The 19,783-nt window shown below is 33.7% G+C and overlaps 1 protein-coding gene across 6 annotated transcripts in view; it reads right to left on the reverse strand.

Annotated features, from left to right (window-relative positions):
* Positions 1-6,440: 6,440 nt before the first annotated feature.
* The window catches only part of SNCA (synuclein alpha), a 156,653-nt gene continuing 143,310 nt past the window's right edge, over positions 6,441-19,783 (reverse strand). For all 6 annotated transcript variants that reach the window (XM_032332888.1, XM_032332887.1, XM_032332885.1 and 3 more), the window contains exons 5-6: positions 9,445-9,528; positions 6,441-6,963 (exon numbers count right to left, since the gene is read on the reverse strand). In XM_032332888.1, coding sequence (XP_032188779.1) covers positions 6,931-6,963; positions 9,445-9,528 — 117 coding nt within the window. In that variant the 3' untranslated portion in view covers positions 6,441-6,930. The remainder of the gene's footprint in view (positions 6,964-9,444; positions 9,529-19,783) is intronic.

The raw sequence follows: 19,783 nt of genomic DNA on the forward strand, positions 1-19,783 counted from the left end.
TTATTTTAATGAAATATCATATTGGTTTGCTAACTGTAGCTTTGAAATATAGTTTGAAATCATGAAGTTTGATGCCTCCGGCTTTGTTCTCACTTGAGATTGCTTTGGTTATTAATACTTTTATTAAGAGAATATACAAATGAATATATCTGAACATTTTAAATATTTCTTATTGGCCTTTAAAAATACAGTGTACTCTACTGCTACCACCACTACCGGTACCACTACTACTAATAGCATCACTGATTCATTGATCACTTAGTAAGGACTATGCCTAAAGAATTTTACTTATATTAACTTATTTAATCCATATGACAATGCTATGAGGCAATATTATTATTATCTATATTTTTACAGACAAGAAAATAGAGGCACTGAGAGATTAAGTAACTTGCTCAAAGTAAAAAAGGAAGTCATATAACTGAGTCAGCCTACATAGTCTAGTTTTAAAGCCAATATTCTTAACTACTACTCTTGCCAGGCTGATTAAGCAAACATCCTTGACTATTTTAGGTAAAGAGTATTGTATTCTTTTCTAAGATAAACACATAGACTTGCTACTATTATTTGTTTAGATTTGACTTTACTGGAGCCAAGCTTAGTTTTGACATTTGCAGACATGGCTTAGCTTTCATCTCACTGCAAGATATAGGGCAACCTGGTATTTAGTTTACCTACAAAAGGCAGTTAGGAAGCCCTAGAGGAACCTAATTAAAATGCAGCACATTTCCAAGGCACCGTATCTTGCTGTGTTGCCATAGAAACAGTGGAAATTTCTGGTCATTGACCTTTAAGGGAAATTGAGGATACGTTTTCATAAGGTTCATAAGAAAAGCTACCCCAGTATATTAACTTATAGTGGCAGGACAACTTTGGAAATCCCCTATGCAATCCTACCTGACTTTAGAAGTATATTATATCAGCAAAACTCATTAGAGGCTCAAACTTGGGCTTTTTTGAAGAAACATTTTTTTTAACTACTTCCAATATACCATCTGTGCTATTGGATTTAAAATAATCAAAGATAGTGCTTTAGCAACAAGGAAACATCAAAGGAAATCTTAGATAATTATACAAGAAACATCAGAACCATGAAATAGTATTACATCTATTCCATTGCTTTTGGATTCTTTAAATTTAGGTTTAACCAAATAATGAAATGTAGCTTTACTATATCAAAAAGATACACCTAGAAAATGAAAGTTTATTCTAAAATAAACTACTACTTTATTCTAAAATAAAATACTACTTAAAAATACAAATTCTTAATTCTTCCCCTTTCTGATTTTATTCATATGTAAATTCAGACATTATATTGCTAAGTATGTATGTTGAAAATCCTACTAATATGATATATATTTATATATATACCTTGTGTGTATATATATGTGTGTTTGTGTGTATATATACATACATATATATATATATATGCCATTTGACAGAAGGCAAGTGTCCATGATTCAACAGAAAAAATGACAAAGTTTTCTTACTGTAGACTGCTTTTACTATATTAACACTTTTATTTTCCACTAAAAATAAATAGCTTAGTTCTATTGTCAGGCTATGCATAGTTTAATATAAAGAAATGTCGGGGGAATCAGAGCTGGCTAATTTCTCCTAGAGTTAGAAATATGTCTCCATATATATGAGTATCAATTATTCTAGACATAGACATCTGAAAAAAAAAGAAATATTCTAATAATTATATGTAGAAAAAGTAGGCTACTAAACCATTCTCTAAACTTCTGCAAAGTTCTCTTACACAGCTGTATGTCCTCACTTTGAGAGACAATAGGCTAACGGGGAACACTGACGCTGGCTGTATATTAATTGGGACTCCTGGCTCTGCCACTTACTAGCCATGTGGCTATAAGAAAGTTACTTTACTTAGTCCACACGAACCTCAATTTGTTCAAGGATAAAATGAAGATATTAATGGAACTTCTTAAGGCTGTTTTGAGAATTAAATGAGCTAATATTGTTAAGTCACATATCTATATTTGACACAGTAATAAAAAATATATTCTATCTTCCAATGTCAGGGACAGAGCTCACAAGGAAATGCCATCTCTGTTGCACTCCTGCCCAAGACAAAAAGAATACAGTGAGATGACTCGACTCAGATAAAAACAGAGTATTATCAGTATAATGGAAGGAGTCTATAGAGTTTGCAATTAGAAAAATGTTTTTTTTTTCCTCAGTATGGATATAGACAGCACTATCTCTAAGAATTAATGGTTGCCCTTGAGGGGTACGTGTGTATGCGTGTGTGTGTGTGTGTGAGAGAGAGAGAGAGAGAGAAAGAGAGAGAGAGAGAGAGAGCACGTGAGGGAGGGAGAGAATGTGTGTTTAATCCAATAGTTTCCTACTGCATAAGCCAGAAAGATGAGTAAACATATCTTGCTCCTCGCCTAGGGGAGAGGTTTTGAAAATCTAGCTTATAAGACAAAACCACATATTAGATTGGTATGTTGCCATTTGGGTGCCAAACACCACAGTGACCCGTTTTGTTAAGGCTCCCATGGAGTCATATGAGGCTGAATAACTCAAACTTGAGGGAATGATATCTGCAAGTAAACCTAGATCCAGACTGGCACTCAGGCTACCTGTCCGGTGGATGCCTCAGCAGCGTGAATATGAGATAACTTCGTGAACATGCGTGTGTGCCTTACACAACTTTTTGTTTAAGTGCTTGGCACAAGATAACCACCGCTGGTGTGTATTAGTACTAGAATAGTTTTTGAACAAGGATATTTTAATTGTCCAAGTTGTTTTCCTAACTAGGAATGCTCATTAATGTACTGAAATAAAACAAGAAACTTACCACTTCTTTCCAGTTTAAGACTACACAGACAGTTTAACACTCATCGTGGTCCTTTCCAATTAGACAAAAAAGAAAGTTTCTATGGTGATCATGTTTATATGACTTGCCAATGCCCAATATACATCAAATTACTCACAATTACATACAAACTGCCTAGCACCTCTGAATCTTCTTAAAATTATACTTTCTTCCGGTGACTTTAAAAAGTAACTGCTATTTTTCTCCTGAATAGTTAAAAAGATAAGTAATTTTTCAATTAATTTATGTAGGGTTTTCATAGTCAAATTTACTGGCAGCACCCTGGAGAGTTAGCAAATATTTCCTAAGTAGAAAACCATCCCTAAAATAGTATCCTGAGATTCATATATTCAGAATTTAAAAGAATTCATGAGTTTTTATAAATCTAAAGAATCAAGATTTTTCCCATTAATTGTATTCCCTATGCTGTACTTTTCATCTCCATGACTTATTTATTTTATAACTCAAATTTCATACCTCATAATCTCTTCTATCTATTTCACCCATTCCCTTTCCCACCTCCCCTCTGGCAACCACCAGTTTGTTTTCTGTATTTATAAGTCTGTAGTTTTGTTGTTTCACTTGCTTGTTTTTTGTTTTTAGATTCCACATATAAGTAAAAGCAGATGGTAGTTGTCTTTCTCTTATGTCACTTAGTATAATACCCTCTAGGTCCATCCATGTTGACATAAATGGCAAGATCTCATCCTTTTTATGCCTGAGAAATATTCCATATACCACATTTTCTTTATTGATTCATCTATTAAAGGATACTTGGAATGCTTCCAGATCTTGACCATTGTAAATAATGCTGTAATAAACATAGAGGCACATATATCTTTTTAAATTGGTGGGTTTATTTTTACCCTTTTGGATAAATATGCAGTAGTAGAATTACTAAATCATATGGCATTTCTATTTTTAATTAAAAAAAAAAAAACCTCCATACTGTTTTCCAGACTGGCTGAACTAATTTTCATTCTCACCAACAGTGCACAATGTTCATTTTTCTTTACATCCTCACCAACACTTTTTATTTCTTGTCTTTTTGATTTTAGCCATTCTGACAGGTGTTAGATAATATTTCTTTGTGATTTTGATTAACATTTCCCTGATGAGTGACATTGAACATTTTTTCACAGGTCTGTTAGCCATCTATATGTCTTCTTTGGAAAATGTCTATTCAAGTCCTCTGCCCATTTTTTTGATTGCATTTTCTTTATATTGTATAAGTTCTTTATATATTTTGGAGATTAGCTCCTTATCAGATATATCATTTGCAAATATCTTCTCCCATTCAGTAGGCTGCCTTTTATTTTGTTGATTACTTCCTTCACTGTGCAAAAGCTTTTTATTCTGGTGTAGTCTCAATAATTTATTTTTGCTTTGTTGTCCTTACAGATGAAAGTGGTCCAAAAATATATTGCCAAGACCAGTGTCAGATAAATTACTGCCTATTTTCACTTCTAGAAGTCTTATGGTTTCAGGTCTTACATTCCAGTTTTTAGTCCATTTTGAATTTCTCTTTGTATATGTTGTAAGACAGTGGTCCAGTTTTCTCAACACTATATTTTAAAGAGACAGTTTTTCCCCCATTATATCTTCTTGTCTCCCTTCACATAGATTGACTATATAAGCAAGGATTTATTTGTGGTGTGTCTATTCTAGTCCATTGATCTATTTGTCTGTTTTTGTGCTATGACATAATGTTGTTGTTATTATAGTTTTGTAATATAGTTTGAAATCAGAGAGCTTTATTTTCTCAGCTTTGTTCTTATTTCTCAAGATTGCTTTGACTATTCAGAATCATTTGTGTTCCATAATCATCTAAGTCTTCTTTGTTTCAGTTCTGTGAAATGCCACTGGCATTTTGATGGGAATTGTATTGAATCTGTAGAGGGCTTTGGGTAGTATGGATATTTTAACAATATTAGTTTTTCCAATTCATAAGCACAATATATCTTTCCATTTATTTGCGTAATGTTTGATTTCTTTCCTCAGTGACTTAAAGTTTTCAGAGTACAGTCTTTCATTTCTTCAGTTAAATTTATGTCTAGGTATTTTATTCTTTTTGGTGCATTTATAAATGAGATTATTTTCTCAATTTCTCATTTTTTTACTTGCTATTAATGTACAGAAATGCAACAGACCTCCGTATATAATTTTGTATGCTGCAACTTTAGTAAATTCCTTTATCAGTCCTAATAGGGTTTTTTTGGGGGGGGGTTTGGTGGATTCTTTAGGATTTTCTATATATAGTATCATGTCATCTGCAAGGAGTGAAAGTTTTACTTCTTCCTTATCATGTATGCCTTTTTTTTTTTTTTTTTGTCTGACTGCTGCCACTAAGACTTCCAATGCCATGCTGAATAGAAGTGGTGGGTGGACATTCTTGTTTTGTTCTTGATCTTAGGGGAAAAGCTGTCAGTTTTTCACAACTGAGTATGATGTTAGTTGTGGGTTTCTCATTTATGGCCTTTATTATGTCAAAATATGTTCCCTTTAGACCTATTTTGCAGAGAGGTTTTAGCATGAGTGGATGTTATATTTTATCAAATATTTTTTCTGAATCTATTGAAATGATCATGTGGTTATTCTATCTCTTATTAATGCGATGTATCACATTGATTGATTTGCAGATACTGAACTACCCTTGCATCCCCGAATAAATCACAATTTATTGTGGTGAATGATTTTTGTAAAGTATTGCCAAATTTTGTTTGCTAATAATGTATTGAGGATTTTACATCTATTTTCGTCAGAGATATTGGCCTGTAGTTTTCTTTTTTTGCGGTGTCTTTGTCTGGTTTTCGTGTGAGGGTAATGCTAGCCTCACAGAATGAACTTAGAAGCTTTCCTTCCTCTTCTGTCTTATGGAAGTTTGAGAAGAACAGTTATTAGCTCTTCTTTAAATATTTGGTAGAATCCCTCTGTCAAGTTATCTGATCCTGGACTTTTGTTTTTTGAGATTTTTTTATTACTATCCAATTTCATTGCTGGTAATAATTTTTTTTTCAAATTTTCTATTTATTCCTGATTCAGTTTTGAAAGATCTATTTCTGGGAATGCACCCATTTAAATTAACATTTCTGAAGTAATGGTTTGGTAGTTCCCAGAAATTTTTAAAGGCATTTCCAAGGGTGGTGGATGGGGGATTTGATCTAAAAAATAAATAAATAAAATGCTGGGTTAATAAAGTTAACTGGATTCTCTCTGAGCCTTAATGTGCTAATATGTTTTATCAATACTTGAAGTAGACATAGTCAAAATCAATTCTTATTATTCCATGGAACCCATTTTTTTCTGTATAGTCTCTTAAGACACCACTACATGTCAGAACATACTTTGGGTAGTGTTTCTTCAGTGAATTTAGAGTAAAGGGTTAACGTTCCATCTTGTCTGTTTAAATTCTTCTAAAATTCCTTCTCCTTCAAATGGCTGTCAAGAACTGTAATTGTGTCAGTTCTCAGTTTGTAGTGTACAAGCATGATTTTATTATTAAAGTGAGATGGATTAAAAATATTTTTGTAATGAGATAACATTTTAATTTTCACCATTTATATATAAACACAAGTTAATAAAACACATCACAAAACAGTAAAATTTCATAGTTAATATTTATAGGTGCATAGTTTCATGCTCACATGTTTTTAAGTATTATATATATTAACAAATTTCACAACACATCATTATTTTTAAACAGAAATAATCATTAAAAGACACCTAGAAATCTTATAATATATGATAGTAAATCACAACTTCTCAATAACAGCAACAAAAAATAGTGAAGATTTAGAAATAAGTGGTAGTCACTTAGGTGTTTTAATTTAACATTTTAGATTTGAAGCCACAATATCCACATAGCACACAAGGACCCTGCTACCGTATAATCACTTCAGTGAGAGGGAAGCACTGAAATGCTGCGTAGGGGCAGGTACAGATAACTTCAATTACTGCTGATGGAAGAGTTTAAAATACACTGTAAAAACTGTGAGAAAACGTCATGACTGGGCATGTTGGAACTGAGTACTTGTACAGGATGGAACATCTGTCAGTAGGTCTCAAGAAACTGGGAGCAAAAGTATTTCTTAGGCTTCGGGTTCATAGTCTTGATACCCTTCCTAATATGAAGAAAATCAGAAAGAAAACATGCAGTATTATTAGTTTGAGTCATCTGTAATGAAGGATTTAGGGTGAATAACACAGGACATAGCTCATCACTTTGAACGAAGGTTATACTCATAACAGCTCTGCAACCATTCAGTTATACACAATATAATTTCATTTTTAATAGTTTTGTCTTCCTGTCAAATATAAAAGTGAATTAGGCTGCTCAGAGTTCAGGTATCTGAATTTTACTTCCAGATGACATTTAACAGTCATATGTTCTAGTCCTGCAGGGCAAGTTAGTTGGTCTATCTTGCTCCCATTTCCTCAGCTTTACATTTTGAGAGCCAAATCCAGTGATTTAAAAACCCTCTTCCGGGGCTAAGATCCTCTAATTTTTAAAAGGAGACAAAGACATTTTCTCTCCCTTTGCTCTCTCAATAAAAATATCTTCTTCATCTATGGCTTCAATTATTATTTTTATTCTAAATCCCCCTCTCTCCATACAATATATGGATAGCATCCACAATAAAATATTAAATAAATAAAAATATTAAAGATCTTAACTAAAGTGGTCAAATTAGTCCTAAAAAACGACCCTAATTGGGATCCTGTTTTAAAATGAACAAAAGTACCTTCAATAATTAAAGTTGTTTTCTGAATATAGTACAAGCTTAAATGGAAAGGTTCTTCTAGTATTCTGTAACTTGTCTTTGACCCATCTCTGCAGCCTTAATCTGTCACTAGTCTCTTTGTTCCCTAACCACAAATCCTATTTAATTATCCACTGTTCCTCAGGCATAGCCTTATGTATGTTTAGATATGCAGCGCCTTTGCTTCTGATACTACCTTGTGCTAGAATGTCTTCTTTCCATTTTGGCATATCATATCTCCCATCCCTCCCACACAGATCAACACTAACTCTTCTATAAAACTCCTGATCACTTTAACCAGATCCTGTAACATATACTTTTTTGTGTATCTTGAATATTTTTGCCTCTGTGATGCCTGATTCATAGAAGACAGTCAATAATGTTTAAAGGAATCATCACGAATAAATGAAGGAATAAATTTTCATTTGTATTTATTTTTATCAAACCTATTAGAATATAAACTTTTGTTCTGGCACTATCAATTAATCTTCTGGTATTTTCTACAGTATTTAATATTGTGCTGTGCATAAAAAGATTCAAAAATTTTGGTAAAATCTAAGAAACAATTTAATTTCAATTTCTATAAATGGGATTATCAATATGCCTTTAACTGATGCTATAAAGAATAATATATAACCTAACTGGAAGACATTTTAACTTAAATTTTTTTAAAGATTTAATTTATTTATTTGACAGACAGAGATCACAAGTAGGCAGAGAGGCAGGCCGAGAGAGAGGAGGAAGCAGGTCCCCCATCGAGCAGAGAGTCCAATGCGGGCTCAATCCCAGGACCCTGGGATCATGACCATAGCTGAAGGCAGAGGCTTTAACCTGCTGAGCCACCCAGGCGCCCCTTAACTTAATTTTTAATGAATAATATCTTCTTTTTGAAGATATTATCTCCTTTTTGATGTCTGGTGCCGGTATCAGGGAATATCATCCTCATGGAAATAGCTGGGGAGTAATCTTTCCTCTTTTATTTGAAAAGAAATTAACTAGTATTAATTGTGGTTAATAGTTATTAATTATTCCTTAAATGTTTGGCAGAATTCATCAGTGAAGTTGCCTGGTCCACAAAATTTTCTTTGTGGGTAGATTTTTTTTTTTTTTAACAATAATCCAGTCTCTTTACTTTATTATATGTCTATTCAGATTTTCTATTTCTTCTTAAGTCAGCTTCATTCATCTAAAAGTATTTTTAAATTTTCCTTAAGAAATATTTTCTATTAAAGAAACTTATTTTCAAATTAAAATTAATCATCTAAAGGCTGGATTGGAGTACATCAGTTACTGCAAACTGTGCATTTATCATATTTCTACTCTATAATTTTTAAATTATAATTTAATAATTTAATTTAATTAATAATTAATTAAATAAATAATTTAAATTTGGGTAGTTTTTATTTTACCATGCAAATATCTTGCTGGAAATGTATGGCAAATAATATTGAGTTTAGGTATTGAGTTGATTTCTCCAACTTTCCTTTTGGGGATTTATTTATAAAGTAAGGTTTTTAATAAAATAATTTTCTAATGCAGGGATCAGCAAACACTTTCTGTAAAGGGTCATTAAGTACATATGTTAGATTGTATAAACCACAAAGTATCTCTGTTGTGCCTTTTTTTTTTTTTAAACAATGCTTTACAAATTAGTTTTCAAGTTGTCTGCACAATATATAGTCTGGTTTTGTCCAATTTGTCCCTCTAGAGAGTAAATCACTTTCAGTAAGGACAAATGGAAGGAAAATCTGACAGTGACAGATTTTTGGTACTGTTTATTAAAAAGACTCAACTTGAACTCCTGAAGTTTATTTTCAGAGTTGAAGGTATATAAAATTTTACCTCAGAAGGCATTTCATATGCTTCATTGTCAGGATCAACTGGCATATCTTCCAGAATTCCTTCCTGTGGGCCTCCTTCTTCACTCTAAATGGGAAACACAAAAGGAATATGATGAGGTACCAGTTTGTACTTTTTCAAAAATTAAGCACATTTTAGAAACATCTTATATAAAATAATGGTAAGAATGTTGTAGAAGTGGCACTACTTATAACTACTGCTGGCATTCTAAACTATATAGTACCTTTGCAGAAATATTGTGATGTTATGTGTTGTTAACACTAAAAATATACAAATTTTTTTGCCCAAGTAATTTACTACCCAAGAAGTAGTCCAAAGCTATCTTCCAAAGATGTTTTTCACAGCACCAATGACAGCAGTAAAAGAAATTGTTAACCTAAATGTTCAATAGAAAATGAAATTAGAAAATTATAATTAATCTATTCAATATATTATTATGAAGATATGTATTTACTATAGCATGAAAATTATATAACAAAATGAGAACCTATTTATAATAGCATGTTTAGAAAGATATAAATTTGTATATATTATGGATATAACCAATGTGTTATTCAGATGTAAAGCTAAAAAGATTGAAGAAAATCCAACAAAATGTTAAAAGCACTTTTTATTGGGTAGTTATGTTTTACTTTTTTGTAAGTTAACTTATATAACCATTTATAATGTAAAAGCATACATATTTTATAATTTATTTTTTAAATGATGGCAAATAATTTATTTTCTGAAATTTTAAAATTAAAACTATAAATACATATTAATTATATATTATATTTATATATATATATAGAGAGAGAGAGAGAGAGAATATAAATACATGATTCACAAATTTCCCAGATGTCTCTCCTTAAAAATAAGATACCATAAAACTCAACTTGAACTCATATCTTTACTAGTATCCTTCATTAAATGCCTTTTGTTTCTTTGCATTTATTCCAGTAGAGTTCACCGAAAATTGAAAAAGCAGAGAGGCAATATGAGCCTAAAATGGACTTACTCAAAGAGATCAAATACTCCCTCAGCCAATGTAGCGTATGTTTAAAAATATGCCTGGTGTAAATAACCACCCCTCTTGTCTTCATCATGAAAGTGACTGACAGGTAGGCAGAAAGATAAAGAAATGGTTGCCCATTTCAAAAAGTCAAACTAAAGCTCATGCCTACATTAACTGGGCTGAGAAGTTTATAGATCATTTTCTCCTGCCCAACTCCCTTTTCATAAACCAAAAAAGTCCAAGTTATATATAAACGAAATAAAATACAAACAGTCCTCAAAATACCTTACTTCTAAATGTGGAGTAAATATACTGTAACCATAGTGTTTCACCTCTTAGCACAAGTTAAGAATATAGGTTCTCTTGTATAGTGATTAGATATGAGGTCTGTAGCATCTCAAGACTTGAGTTCAAATCTTAGCTTCTCTAGATTCTAGATTTTTTAAATTTAAGTACAGTTAACATATAGCATTATATTAGTTTCAGGTGTACAAAATAATGATTCAAGAGTTCTATACATTACTCAGTGCTTACCATGAGTGTAATCACCATCTGTCACCAAACGTTATTATAATCTTACTATGTGCTCTATGTACTTTTCATCTCTGTGATCTACTTATTTTATAACTGGATGTTGATACTCTTAATCCCCTTTAGTTCACCCATTCCCCCACCCACTTTATGGCAACCACCTGTTCTCTGAATTTCAGAGTCTGACACTTTGTTCATTTCTCTTAATTCTTAGATTTCACATATGAGTGAAATCGTTGGTTTTGCCTTTCTCTGATTTATTTAACTTACCATTATATTCTCTAGGTCTTAGAAGTGTTGTTGCAAATGGCAAGATTTCATTGTTTTTTATGGGTAATATTCCATTGAGTGTATGTGTAAATACACCACACTTTCTTTATACATGCATTTTACAATGGACACATAAATTGCTTCCATATATTGGCTATTGTAAATAATGCTGAAATAAACATAGGAGTGCATGTATCTTTTCAAATTACTATTATTTTCTTTAAGTAAATATCCAGTAGTGGAATTACAGAGTCATATGGTATTTCTATTTTTAATTTTTTGAGGAAACTCCATACTGTTTTTCAGACTGGTTGCACTAACTTTCATTTCTACTAACAGTGCACAAGGTTTCTTTTTTCTCCACATCCTCACCAATACTTGTTATTTTTTGTCTTTTTTATTTGAGCCATTCTGACAGATGTCAGGTAATAAATATCTAATTATGGTTTCGATTTGCATTTCCCTGATGATTAGTGATGTTGAACATCTTTTCATGTGTCTGTTGGCCATCTGTAAGTCTTCTTTGGAAGATCTCTACATAGGTCCTCTGCCTTTTTTTTTTTTTTTTGATATTGTATAAGTTCTTTATATATTTTAGATATTAACCTCTATTGTATATATCATTTGCAAGTATCTTCTCCCATTCAGTAGGTTGCTTTTGTAATAGTGCAGAAGCTTTTTATTTTGGTGTAGTCTCAATAGTTTATGTTTTTCTGTCTGTTGCCTAAGGAGACATATCTAAAAAAATGTTTCTATGGCCAATGTCAAGGAAATTATTGCCTATGTTTTCTTCTAGGAGTTTTATGGCTTCAGGTCTCACATTTAGGTCTTTAATCCACTCTGAGTTTATTTTTGTGTATGGTATATGCAAGTGGTCCAGTTTCATTCTTTTGCATGTAGCTATCCAGTTTTCCCAACACCATTTATTGAAGAGGCTGTCTTTTCTCCATTGTATATTCTTGCGGCCTTTGTTGTAGATTAATTGACCATATAAGTACAGGCTTATTTCTGGATTCTCTATTCTTTTTGATTTATCCATGTGCCCTTTTTTGTGCCAGTACCATACTGTTTTGATTACTACAGCTTTGTAGTATATCTTGAAATCTGGGAAGGTGATACCTTCAGCTTTGTTCTTCCTCAAGATTGCTTTGGCTGTTTGGGATCTTTTGTTGTTCCTTGCAAATTTAAAAATCCCTTGTTTTATTTCTGTGGCAAATGCCATTGGCATTTTGATAGGGATTGCTCTGACTCTGTAGAGGGCTCTGGGTAGTAACACATAGTTTTACAGTACCAGTTCTTCTATGAGCATGAATATCTTTCCATGTATTTGTGTCTTCATCAATGTCTTTCATCAATGTTTTACAGTTTTTAGAGTACAGGTCTTTCACCTTAAGTTTATTCCAAGATGTTTAATTCCTTTTAGTGTAATTGTAAATGGGACTGTTTTCTTAATTTCTCTTTCTGCTTCTTTGTTATTAGTGTATAGAAATTCAATGGCTTTCTGTATATATTTTTGTATCCTGCAAATTTTTTGAATTCCTTTATCAGTTCAAATAGTTGGGTTTTGTTGTTATTGTTTTAATGGAGTCTTTAGGATTTTCCATATATAGTATCATGTCATCTGCATATTGTGAAAGTTTTACTTCTTCCTTATCAATTTTTATGTATTTTATTTTTCTTGTCTGATTGCTGCAACTGGGACTTCTAGTATCATGCTGAATAGAAGTGGTGGATAGACATCCTTGTTTTGTTTTTGATCTTAGGGGAAAAGCTGTCAGTTTTTCATGAATATGATGTTAGTTCAGGGATTTTCACATATGGCCTTTACTACGTGGAATTATCGTCCCTCTAAACTTAACTTGATTAAGGGTTTTTTGAAACAATCATATGGTTTTTATCCTTTCTTTGGATAATATGATGTATTATACTGATTTATTTGCAAATATTGAACTAGTCTTTCTTCCCTGGAATAAATCTCAATTTATTGTGGGGAGTGATTTTTGTAATGTGTTGTCAAATTCTGTTTGTTAATTTTTTTTAAATTACAGATTTATTTGTTTAAGAAAGACAGAGACCAAGTGAGAGAGTGAGAGAGAGAGAGAGAGAGAGAGAGAGAAAGAACCAGCAGAGGGAGAGGAAGAGTAAGAGGAAGAGGGAGAAGCAGACTCCCTGATGATGATGAGCCTGACACAGGGCTCCATCCCAGGACTCTCGGATCATGACCTGAGCTGAAGACAGATGCTTAACCAAACTGAGACAGCCAGGTGCCCCTGTTTGCTAATATTTTATTGAAGATTTTACATCTATGTTCATCAGAGATATGGGACTGTAGTTGTTTGGTTGGTTGGCTGGTTTTGCACTGTCTTTGTCTGGTTTTATTATCAGGGTCATGCTGGCCTTATAGAATGAACTTGGAAGTTTTCCTCCTCCTCCTTCTCCTGCTTCCTGAATACTTTCAGAAAAATAGTCATTAACTCTTTAAATGTTTGGTAGAATTCACCTATATAGCCATCTTGTCCTGAGCTTTTGTTTGTTGGGCATTTTTAATTACTGGCTCAATTTCATTGCTAGTAATCACTCTGTTCAAATTTTATGTTTCTTCCTGATTCACTTATAGACAATGATATTTTACTAGAAATTTACCTAGTGCTTTTAGGTTTTTCAATTTGTCCTATAATTTTTCATAACATTCACCTTTAGTTTTTTGTATTGCTGTGGTGATATTATTTTTCCACCTTCTCTTCTAAGTTCATTTGAGTTCTTTCTTTTTTCTTGTTGAGTCTGGCTAAAGGTTTATCATCTTTGTTTGTTTTTGTTTTTGTTTTTGTTTTTTTTAACTTTGTTGATCTTTACAATGAACCAGATCTTTGTTTCATTGATCTTTACTATTGGTTTGTCTAGCCTCTATTTCACTTATGTATGCTATAAACTTCATTATTCCTTTCTTTCTACTACTTTTGTCTAGTTCTTCTTTTTTTGTCTGTTCTTCTTTTTCTAGACCCTTTAGATACAAGATGGGTTATTTCAGATTTTTCTAGTTTCTTAAGGTAGGCCTAATTCCCATAAACATTGATCTTCGAATTCCTTTTGTTGTATCAAAAGGTTTTGGACTGCTGTGTCTTCATTTTCATTGGTCTCTATTTTATTTTCCCTCTTTGGTCTTGGTAGACCCATTCATTTTTTGGTATCATGCTTTCTAAGCCTCAATGTATTTATGGGTTTTTTTCTGATTTTTTTTCATAATTGATTTCGAGTTTCATACCATTTAGTCAGAAAAGATATATGACATAATTTTATTCTTCTTGAATTTATTGGGACCAGTTTGGTAGCCTAAATATGATCTATCCTGCTATCCTGGAGGATGTTTCATCAGCACTTGAAAATAATGTGTTTTTTTCTGTTTAGATGGACTTATATATATATATAAAAGTGTATATATATATATATATAAAAGTATATATATATATGTATGTGTGTATATATGTATGTATATATGTATGTATGTATGTATACATATACATACATATATGTATATATATTAGATCCAATTGTCTAATCTGTTGTTCAAAACCCTGATTCTTTCTTTGTTGATTTTCTGCCTGGATGGTCTATTCATTGATGAAAGTGAGTATGTATTAAAGAATGCTACTACTACTGTATTACTGCCAGTCTCTCCTTTTATGCATGTTAATGGTTGCATTACGTATTTAGGTGCTCCCATATTGAGCACATAGATATTTTACAATTGTTTTATACTCTTCCCTTTTTTTTTTTTTAAGATTTTATTAATTTATTTGACAGAGAGAGAGAGATCACAAGTAGGCAGAAGCAGGCAGGGGGCGGGTAGAGCAGAGAGCCTGATGTGGGGCTTGATCCCAGGACCCTGAGATCATGACCTGAGCTGAAGGCAGAGGTTTAACCCACTGAGCCACCCAGATGCTCCTATCCTCTTCCCTCTTACATTATGTAGTTCCCTTCTTTGTCTCCTGCTACAGTCTTTGTTTTAAAATCTATTTTGTCTGGTAAGTATTACTACTCCAAATTTTTTGTTTCCATTTACATTTTCAAGGTAAATGTTTTTCTAATTCTTCACCTTCAATCTGCATATGTCTTTAGGTGTGCAGTGAGTATCTTGTAGACAGCATATAGATGGGTCTTGTTTTCTATCTGTTCAATCACCCTATGTCTTTTGATTAGAGTATTTAGACTATTTACATTTCAAGTAATCAATGAGAGGTATGTACATACTGCCATTTTGTAATTTATTTTAGAGTTGTTTTTGTCATTCTGCTCTGTTCCTTTCTTTTCTTCTCTCTTCTCTTTTGGTTTGATGGCTTTCTTTAGTGTCATGCCTGGATTCCTTTCTTTCTTTGTGTATGCATTTATTAAAAGTTCATGATTGGTGATTACCTTTAGGTCATATATAACATCATATGTGTATAGCAGTCTCTATTCAGTTGATGGCCAGTTAAGTTTGAACACATTCTAAAAGCATTTAATTTTTATAACAACCCCCTTCCAGTTTTTATATATATGATGTTATATTTTACAAACTTATTTATGAATCCCTTGACTGACTTTTGTAGATATAGTTGATTTAAGTGCATTTGCATTTTAATCTACATTCTGATTTTATAATTATAATTATATAATATATAGATATTACAATTATAATATATATAATAATTATTCTACTATCTTTATTACATGTTTGCTTTTACCTGTGAATGTTTTCCATTCACAATTTTCTTACTTTTAGTTATGACTTTTTCTTTCCATTCAAATAATTCCTTTTAATGTTTCTTAAAAGGCTGGTTTAGTAGTGATGAACTCCTTTAACATTTTTTGTCTGGGAAGTTCCTTATCTCTCCTTCTATTCTGAATGAAAACCTTGCTGGATAGAGTATTCCTGGTTGTAGGTCTCCTTCTTTCAGCACTTTGAATATATCATGCTACTCTCCTCCGGCCTACAAAGCTTCTGTTGAAAAATCAGATGACAGCTGATAAACTTTAATGTTTTCCTTGTATGTAACTCTTTTCTTCTCTCTTGCGTTTTTAAAATTATCTGTTTATAACTATTTTCTTGCCATTTTAATATTTTGTCTTTGTATGGACCTCCTTGGTTAATCTTGTTAGTGGTTCTTTACATTTCCAGGATCTGAATGTCTGTCTCTTTTCCCAGATTAGGAAAGTTTTCACCTATTATTTCTTCAAATAACTTTTTGCTTCCTTCTCTTTTCTCCTTCTGATATCCCTATAATGCAAATGTTAATTATACTCGAAATTGCTGAATTTCTTCAACCTATTTTTTTTTTTTTTTTTGAGTGAGAGAAAGAGTGAGTGGGGGAGTAGACACAGAGGAAAGGGAGAGAGAGAATCTTAAACAGGCTTCACGCCCAGCACAGAGCCTTACATGGGCTTGATCTCACAACCCTGAGATCACAACATGAGCCAAAATCAAGAGTCAGCCACTTAACTGACTGAACCATCCAGGTGCCCCACAACCTATTCTCATTTTTAATTTTTCTTTTTGCTGTTTACCTTTCCCTTACCTTGTTTTCCAGATCACTGATTCTTTCACTGCATCCTCTAATCTGCTATTGATTCCCTCTAGTATATTTTTAAAATTTCGGTTATTTGAGTTCATCATCTCTGACTGGTTTTTATATTTTCTATCTTTTTGTTCAGGGTCTCACTGAGATTCTCCACTTTTTTTTCAAGCCCACTGAGTACTTTATGACAATTATCTGAATTCTCTATCAGGCATATTGCTTATTTTATTTCATTTAGCTCTTTTACTGTGGTTTTGTCCTGTTCTTTCATTTGGAACATATTCCTCTGTTTCTCATTTTGTCTCACTCTGTGTTTGTTTCAGTGTTTTGGGATGGTAGCTATTGGTCTTGAAAGTAGTGGCCTTATGAAGCAGTCCTGTGGCACCCTGTAGCACAAACTCCCCTGGTCTCCAGAACAAGGCATTTCAGGGGTGTCTCCTATGTGGGCTTGTATACCCTATTGTTGTGGCTGAGTTGCATTTGCCTTCAGTTCAGTCAGCTACAAAGACCAACTTGCCTGCTCTGGTTATACCAATCATGATTTGGTCCCTGTGCTGTTGAGGGGTCTAAGGATGCCACAAGTTTTAGATGCAGCATGTCATCAGTCAGGCTAGCTGTCTGCACTCAGTCTGTCTGCCACAGGTGCATATGCACCAAACAGCAAAATGCTCTCCTGGTTTGGCTCCTGAGAGGCTATGGTGGACAAGGTTGGCAGTCAGACCAGATTTCTATACCCAGTCTATCTGTCAGGAATACAGGTGCACCAAAAGGCAAACCACTATCCCTGGACACCCTGCTAAAAAGCTCTGCTGCTTGGACTGTGGGTGTGCTGGTGTATTGTAGTTTTCTTCCCCTCCTGCCAGGGAAGAAATCATTTTGGAATGGTAACGGCCTTTGCTGGGGCTACTTACGAAGTGTGTTAGGACAGAAGCTGCATTAGAGGGATGCCTTGCTAACACAGGTGAGTTAGACAGGATGGGTCTGCCAGGGAATGTTTGTGCCAGGCATTTGGTGTTAGTAATATAGATGGAAAATGTTCACACATGTTCTTGCAAGTATTTAGCTATCAAGTCTGGGAAATAAGAAGATAAATGGTACCCAATGGCACTTATGTTCTTGGGTGAGTCTCTTCAAGATCCTGCTCCTTCAGCACACACTCTGAGACTAGTAAATAACTTTCCTTTGTATATATCACAGGTTTTACTTAAACTGCTGCATCTATGTTTTTTCTCCTCTAGGTTATTTGCTATGCTGGTTCTTTAAGGGCAGGAATTCAGGTTCTTATCACCCTCTAGCTCTCCCAGAACAAAGCCTACTGATTTTAAAAGTATCTGGAGTTAAACACTGCTGATAGTAAAAGCTCACAAAGTATGCCCCATTCCTTGTCAAAGCCAAAAGGACTCATCTTTCCAGTCCAAATCCCCCATGTCTGGGGTGGGGTTTGATCTTGTTTTTTCTATTTTGTGATATCCTCCCCCCTTCCACCCCACCACTCGTGATTTGTCTCACTGGGGGTTTGATTCCCAGCTATCTGTATCCTTCCCTCCTACACTCTTCTGTGTGGCCTCCTCTTTATTAACTATGGAAATTCTGTTCTGCAAGTCTTTGAAATAACAGATGTAGCTGTTATCTTGGTGTATCTAAGGGACCAGGTGAGTTGAGGATCTTCCTGCTCTCCCAGATTCTAGATCTTTTGTGATGTTGGGCAAGTTCCTTAAGCTTTTCCTAAGCACCAAATACCCTTAGAGAAGACAAATGGGGCAGCAATTTATCTTTTAACTAGGAGGAACAAAAGACATCATTAATTTACTATTAGTATTTAGGTAACTTTTAGTGATAGTCAAGTATGTGAAAAATAAACTTGTTGTTAAAGAGAAAATCACAGGCCCAAAACAGAATCATGTTAAGACCCTTGTCAGTTAACCAAGTCTAATTCCTAATCTGTAGTTTTCCTAAACTGTAGTTTTAACATCCCCAAGAATATAATTTTAACCAGCCAAATTAATCTCCTCATCTACGCTAGGAGGCTATCTGCTATTAGATCATTTCTGTTCCCCTTAGGAGCATGACCTCGCCTCAAACAATGCATTCACTAATTTCTTTCTCTCCCCCAATTCTCATTGGCTTTACAGTCTAGAGTTAATGGGCCATCTAGACTGACAGGAGGTCTCTAACAGAGACCTCAGCCCTTATTTCAGTCTGCAGTTTCAGTTTGGAATTCCTTCCTCAGATCCAACCTCAGTCTCCATTAGTGGAATCTGCTGATTTATTGCACATTGGGAATTGCTGGTGGGAACTTCCTTTGGCAAGTCCACAGTGACTTCTTAAAACCAGCCCTCAGTCCTATCCTCAGATTCCCCATGGAGAACTGACTCTGCCATGAGAAGTTCTCAATTTGTTTGGTATCAGTCCAGAGTCTTCATTCTTTGAGGTCTGCTCGTTTAATCCTTTTCCCAGTATCTAGTTCTTTGCCTACTGTTGGTGTCCATGGTTCTGTTTCCTTGGTAATTATTGGTTTCTGTTAATGGGCACATGAGGTAAAGGCTAATTGCTAAAGGGAATTTGGGATGCCAGAACCCTGCAAAAATTGTTGGGCCTGGGTTGAGCATTTAGGAGTTGTTAGTGTACACACCACCTAACTCAGAGACTTCCATGTTAGGAGAAGTTGGCTACACAATGGGTTAGATAAACACTAGATTACCCACCTACTTTAAGAAAGCTTCTGTGCGTGTAGGTACACTGTAAAACATACATAATTCCCAAGCCAGCTGCATATGCCTTTAGATATTAGTTTGGCTCTGAGAAACCCAAAGACTTGGCTAATGGGATCCTTAAACTCTAAGAGGTCAGGCACACCACCTTCCAGCATGCCTGCTTATTCCTAAAAACCATGGCCTCAGAATCTGTGATTATCTACAGAAACGGTGAAATTTTACTAAAAACAATCGAGAATTACAGTGGCCATTATGGGGAA

The sequence above is a fragment of the Mustela erminea genome, chromosome 2 (assembly GCF_009829155.1).
Source record: "Mustela erminea isolate mMusErm1 chromosome 2, mMusErm1.Pri, whole genome shotgun sequence".
NCBI classification, from domain to species: Eukaryota; Metazoa; Chordata; class Mammalia; order Carnivora; family Mustelidae; genus Mustela; species Mustela erminea.